At 31.3% G+C, this 6,906-nt stretch overlaps 1 protein-coding gene across 1 annotated transcript; it reads left to right on the forward strand.

Annotated features, from left to right (window-relative positions):
- The first annotated feature begins 370 nt into the window (after nucleotides 1-370).
- LOC114176573 (probable calcium-binding protein CML41) lies at nucleotides 371-1,473 on the forward strand. Its single transcript, XM_028061654.1, has one exon. The coding sequence runs from the start codon at nucleotides 694-696 to the stop codon at nucleotides 1,276-1,278; it is 585 nt and encodes a 194-aa protein (XP_027917455.1). The 5' UTR covers nucleotides 371-693; the 3' UTR covers nucleotides 1,279-1,473.
- Nucleotides 1,474-6,906: the final 5,433 nt, after the last annotated feature.

Here is a 6,906-nt window from a genome sequence, read left to right on the forward strand (position 1 = left end):
ATGAAACAAAAGTACTCAATCTGTTAAGGTGATTTAGAAAATGTGTTTCACTCAACTTTTGTTTTTAAGGAAAGACGTACAAGCTAAAAGAGGTAATTAAAGCACATGCTATTTTAATTATTTCAACGAATAAAGAATCATAATCTTTGATATTAATCCCTTACACTGCACACATAATAAGAAATAAAAAGACAAATAATAAGTGTAATAATAAATGATATAATAAAACATAGTGATAAATATATTATAATTAATTTGTGTCTATGTAGTTATTGTGAGATAAAAATAAAAAAAAGTAAATAAAAGGTATGATAATTATTTTACTGTAGCTAAAAATGTTGGAAATAGAGAAAAAAGAAAAAAATAGAAGGGAGGCCTAAACACTAGAGTGTGGTAGTGAGAAGGAAAACAAAGAGGAGAGTGATTTGATTTGACGAGAAAAGTGTTTGATCCACTTATTTTTGGACCCACTACGAAACTACCATGCACTTTCCTTCCCAACAACATCACTTCGTGATCTTATTCACATCTAGTTCTGCCCCCTCACGCACTTTCACAGCAACTCCCACACAACCTTTACTTTCCATATACATCACATAACACACACCACGTCCCAAACCGACTTCTACACTCTCACTCCATAAAACCCAATTGCTTTTTCTCATCTCTCATATCTCATATCTCATAACTCCAATGGCTACCGATAGAATTTTCAAGCCTTCCAAATGGTTCTCCAACAAGAGTCTTAGGTTAAGCCTTCGTCGCCCGAGATCAAGATCCTCCAACTCATCATCACAATCCTCAACTGCGTCTCCACGATCTCCCATGTCAACATGCACAACCCCAAAGAAGGGAGAGATGAACGGGCTGGTGGAGGCTTTTCGCCACTTGGACGGTGATGGAGATGGGAAAATCTCGGCCTATGAGCTAAGGTCGTATTTTGGATCCATTGGGGAGCAGGTGTCTCACGAGGACGTTGAAGGGGTCATCCATGACCTCGATTCTGATGGGGATAACATGCTGGACTTGCAGGATTTCACGAAGCTGATGAAGAGAGATGGTGGTGATGGTGATGAGCGGGATCTACGAAAGGCTTTTGAGATGTTTGTGTGGGAGAAAGAAGGGTGTGGTTGCATCACCCCGAAGGGGTTGCAGAGGATGTTGCACCGTCTTGGAGATGATAGGTCCTATGATGACTGTGTTGCAATGATCGGTGCCTTTGATATTGATCACAACGGTGTTCTTGATTTCGATGAGTTTTACCAGATGATGGCTTAGTCAATATATAACCCCTTCATATTTCTAGGTACAATGGTTGCAATGATTCAAAACTTCAACTCAAACTTTTATGTAAGGAAAACAGTAAATATATGTACATGGAGGCCGTTCCAGCCACTCCTTCTTATGTTCTGAAATAAGGCACGTCATATTCTTAAGTGGTAAATATTATTTTATGTTGCCTTTTCACCAGTATACATGTTTTTGTCTTTTATTTTATTTTTTTGCTTTATCTTTTAAAAATATTTTTTCGTTTTATAGCGTTTATATTTGGATCCAGTTTACCTTCTAAGACAGTCATTTTTTTTTTTCAATTTTGAATCTATTAATTTTGACTAATGTAAGACATGAAATTTGTCTCCTTAGATTCCTCTACATGAAAATTATAGAATCGAACTGGTGTTGGAATAGGATATAGTATGAAAATTACATTAGAGAATGAGTGTAACAAAACAAGTTACTGAAAAATTTAGTATTGGATGTTTTTTTTTTTACTACTAATGTGACTTACATTTTATCAAGTTACAAATAAAACGTTAACTGTGAAAAACATTTAATTTACTCACAATAATATTAAAAGAAATATTTTTATTAATAAATGCAATGAATCTGGATAATAAAAAAGAAATATTTATACCAAAATAATTCAATAATAAAAGAAAAGTACATGGAATATTCTAGTTACTTATTGACTAAAACACCAACGAATATTATCATACGGTTTATCGAATATATTCTTATGATTAAGTTAAATTTATTCAAAATTATAAATTTTTACCACTCTTATTTTTTATTTAATGAGTCCTTTATGATTTTATAGTTTTTAACATACAAATAATTATCTTAATTATGCCCAATAAATTAATCGCCCGTGTATTTGAATTTGAAGCTCATTAAAAAAAATGGTTGCTTTGGCTTATGAATAATACTTTTAGGTGTTCACAGAGTTATGGAGTATAAGAGTGATTCCGAAGGCACAATTATTTGGGTCGAGGCTACTCTTGGATAAGTTACCGACAAAGGATAAATTATCGGTGAAGGGAGTTCAATTACAACACTCTTTGTGTGAGTTTTGCCTAGATTGTGAAGAGAGTGCATCACACCTATTTTTCTCTTGTGGAATGTCTCAAAAGGTGTGGAAAATGTGTGATAGCTGGATAGGGGTGAGCTCAGTTCATCACAACCAAGCTAGGATACACTTTCAACACTTTCATTTAAGTAGCTTGAACACTAGGCAAAACACAATTTGGAAAGGAATGTGGTTGGCTATAGTTGGGGAAATTTGGAGACATAAGAATGAGGTGATCTTTAAGCAAAAGAAAGTTGACACTGAAGATATTTTTAGTCTTGCTCAAGTTAACGCTTGGGCTTGGTTGAAACATAAAATTCCTTCGGTAAAGTTCTCATATAGTGACTGGTACTTTGCTCCTATTGTGTGTTTAAAATCTCTATGATATGATGCTTTCTGTGTTTAAGTTGCCAGGTGAGCATGAAAAGGATTCTCATGTCTAAAGCAATGAGCTCTTCATCAGTGATTTTGCACACTTCTTTGGTTACTCCGTAACAACCAAGAGAACATAGTCTCGGGAGTGCAACGAACCATGCATACCTCGTTTTGTATTCACTTTCTGTGTAATCTTGTAGACTGGCCGGGGAAGGTGCGATATGGGTGGCTAATCTTATGATTCCTACCCAGCTTGACATTGGGAAAACATAGCTCTAGCATTGAAAGTCCAGTTTAATTATTCTGTCAGATTATTGTAGAAACATAGTTTTGGAGATGCACTGCATTTTTTTGTAAATGAGTTAGAGCACCCGTCAAGTGCTCTATTATTAATTTAATTCAATTCTTTGCCGATAAAAAAAAAAAGAATACAGGATTTGAAGTGGATTTTCCTGGCAAGCCATCAATTGCACTTTTTACCCTCAAAAGCTAAAGCAAGGTGACAAGAACATGCACGAAAGAAAGAAGAAAATAACATGCAATGTCGGCTTTAATTGATTAGTTTTTTCAATTATATTATGAGAATGAAATATTTATTAACTTTTTATGATTAATTTCTATATAAGAATTTTGTTAATCATACCAATAAAACCTTTTTTAACTATATTTTTTCTATCCATAAAACTCAAAATCTTAACCAATATAATTGTACTTGAAACATCTCATATGTGAAAAACTTTTAAATCTCCAGCTTTGGTTCTCTGAAATTAAAAATGTATCCTCTTGTTTAGTTTGTTATAAGTAATCTGGTATCTTTATTCTAGTGAAGGAGTTTAATTATAATTTATTTTATAAATAAGTATTTGTTTTCATATGTATTTACAAAATATTTTAACTTATTCCAATGATTATTAAATATTTTATAAAAAATAACTCACAATTTATTACAGAAGATCAGTTTAACCTTGTTTTTAAATTGTTAAAATAACTCATACATAAATTTTTATATGATAAAACAGTTACATTCAAAACATAATTACTAGATATTCTTATATAGGTAATTTTTAAATAGAAGAAAAATAGTACACTCTTTTTTTCTATCATGATCTAAAATTGTCGATACAAGTGTAGACCACAATTCAACAGCATTTTCTGGATGTGAGCCACGTGCTAATAATGATTTATATGAAACATTATTGAGAAACTGAAACCAAAATCAATTTATTGACATTTAATGGCTTTAATGGCATGCTCCTTTTCAGAACTGATTCTTTCTTTCACGGTAGAATCTGGGTTTTTTATTTATTGCTTTTTATTGATATTAAATTTACAAACAAACAAATAATTTTCTGTGATTTTTTACACAAATCCATCACAATATCTTATTTATTACATTTTTAACTAATGTCCTATGTGAACCTATTGTAAATTTTGAAAAATACACCTTAAATTTAAGAAAGAGTGGTTGTTTTATTTCTCAAAATAATTGGTAGTTCAAAGTGTAGCACCACTAAATTATATGGTCCCACAATAAGGTTATCGTAGTCACTAAAACGAATTGTTGTTATCACAGTCCGATGGGAAATAAATGAAGAATGGATATTAAAAACATGGGTTTAACATGTTTCTAATCATAAATTTATAGACTTGTTCATGGTTTTTAATAAAAGAAATTTCATTGATAAAAAAAATTATTGCCTATTGATATTGTTAAGTCATAAATTATCCCTTGATACTATTTGTCGGAAAGAAATGTATGAATTCCTTACATATTAAAATTAGAGTTGTCAAAATAGGTTGGAATCTGTGAGCCAACTCGGCTTACCACGAGTTCGGGCCGGGTTGGGTTAAATTTTTTTTACAAATTTCAATACGGGTTGATTTTTGACCCGGGTCATTTAGAACCTAGCTCATCCGGGTTGAACCTGTGGTGAGCCGGGTTGGCTCACCATCCCGCAGATAAAAGGGTCACACAAGTGTTTTTATTTTTTTTATTAAGTTGGGCTTTACATTTGGGTCATGTTAAGTTGTGTTTGTATCCAACACATAAATAATTTGTATTTCTTTTATTTTGGTTTGTATTTGGATTGTATTAAAGTTTATTTAGATTTTAATTAGAATTACAATTTAGTTTTGACTGAAAATAAAAATAATATTTGTTTAATTAAGTGAACCTGTGAGCCAACCCGTTTAACCCGCCAACCTGTGGTAGGCCGGACCGGGTTCAAATTTTTTTGGCTCGCTAAAAAGTGAGCCGGGTTGGGTTGGCTCACTAAATCATCAACCCGTGGTAGGTCGAGCCGGGTCGGGCCGGGATACCCGTTTTGACAGCTCTAATTAAAATTAGAACTATCAAAATGGGTCACCCGACCCAACCCGGTTCGGTCCGCAACGGGTTGGCCACTTAGTGGGTCAACCCAACCCGGCTCACTTATTAGCGAGCCAAAAAAATTAGAACCCGACCCGACCCACCACGAGTTGGCGGGTTAAACGAGTTGACTCACGAGCTCACTTAATTAAAAAATAAACACACAATTTTTTTTTCTTCAATCCCAATAAAACTAAATTATAATTCCGATTAAAATCTAAATAAACTTCAATACAATCCAAATAAAATCCCAAATTATGTTAAACTCCAAATACAAATCAAAATTACAAAAATATAAATTACTATCTAATATCAAATCATTCTTGTCACTTATCAAATTACTAGTCTTGAATGGATAAATCCACAACATTTCCTTGATCTTCTTTTATACCAATTTTTGTAAAATGATCTCAAATCTTAGAAGTAGTTCCCCTAGGTCTCTTACTTTCTCTACCAAAATTTTTACCCTCATTATCAATCTCTTATACGACAACAACAAACAAAAGATGCAATGGTGAATTAAAGAGAATATCATTTAGGTTTAGAGGTTTATTTTTTTAATATTATATATATATATATATATATATTAATTTAATATTTAAAATTTATTGGCGGGTTGGCTCATCAACCCGGCTCATCACGGGTTCAACTCGAATGAGTCGGGTTCTTAGTTGGTTGGGTTTATTTTTAACCCTACCAAAATTTGTAATTTTTTTCAACTCAACCCGGCTCGAATCTGTGATGAACCGGATTGACTCGCGGGTTATAGCCCATTTTGACGGCTCTAATTAAAATAGAATTTTGTGAATTGGATTGTGAAATTAATTTATAACATTAGCAAGTTACACATTAATTTTGTCTTGATCGGGGAATCTTAGAAATCAATATATTGGGGAATCTTAGAAATCAATATGCTCTAATTTAAACTGGAAAACATTGATTTGTTAGTCCAATTGAAAAAAAAAATCACGTCCAGTTGATTTGTTTTATCATAAACACATTGGACAAGTATAAAACAGAAATTACCAAGAAACAAAGCCATTTCATGACTAAATATATAATAAATATTTTATATACCTATGTATTATAACATTAATCGAGCATTTTATTTAGTATAATTTTACATTTTATTTAGTTAGAACGTTGTTATAATAAAATATTATACTAATCTTATAATTATTAATTATGAAGTTTAATGCTTTAAATCTTTTGAATATATTGTTAAATATGTATATTTTGTTGTTAAAAGAACACGAATTGAAGAAATTCGATAAGTTTATGAAAGATGAAGTCAATTTTTTTCTGGAAGTAAAATTTTCAGTTTCGAAGTTAAAATTATTATTACAGATTGTTAGAACTTTTAGACTTGACCTAAATAAGTCTAAAGTTAATTGTGAGTGAGATTCAACATGAAATTTTCTAAACTGAGCGCGTGAAAAGATCACATGTTGTACAACAAATTCCACTTTCTATTATTAGTGAGGAGAATTGTAGACCAAGAGTATGAAAAGTCTAATGCAGTTTTAATGAGTTTGTATGAAAAATATCTGAGTATTGTTTTAGTCAATAGATATCATGATCCTATGTTAGAAGACTTTGTGTACGTGTTTTTTGCGTATGAATTTTATTTATATTTAAATACTTTAAATTTACAATTCTCATACTAAAATTAGGATTTACATTATCATTTTTGTATTTATATTATGACTTATTTTCTATTTAATGATTATTTGATCATACTTATATTATAATTTGTTTTATTATTTAAATAAATATATTTCAAGTTACGTATTTATTCTCATTTAATTGAATACAA

Source organism: Vigna unguiculata, chromosome 3 (assembly GCF_004118075.2).
Source record: "Vigna unguiculata cultivar IT97K-499-35 chromosome 3, ASM411807v1, whole genome shotgun sequence".
Taxonomy (NCBI): Eukaryota; Viridiplantae; Streptophyta; class Magnoliopsida; order Fabales; family Fabaceae; genus Vigna; species Vigna unguiculata.

Coding starts and splice junctions, on each gene's coding strand:
- LOC114176573 (XM_028061654.1), top strand. CDS start 694: ATGGCTACCGATAGAATTTTCAAGCCTTCCAAATGGTTCTCCAACAAG.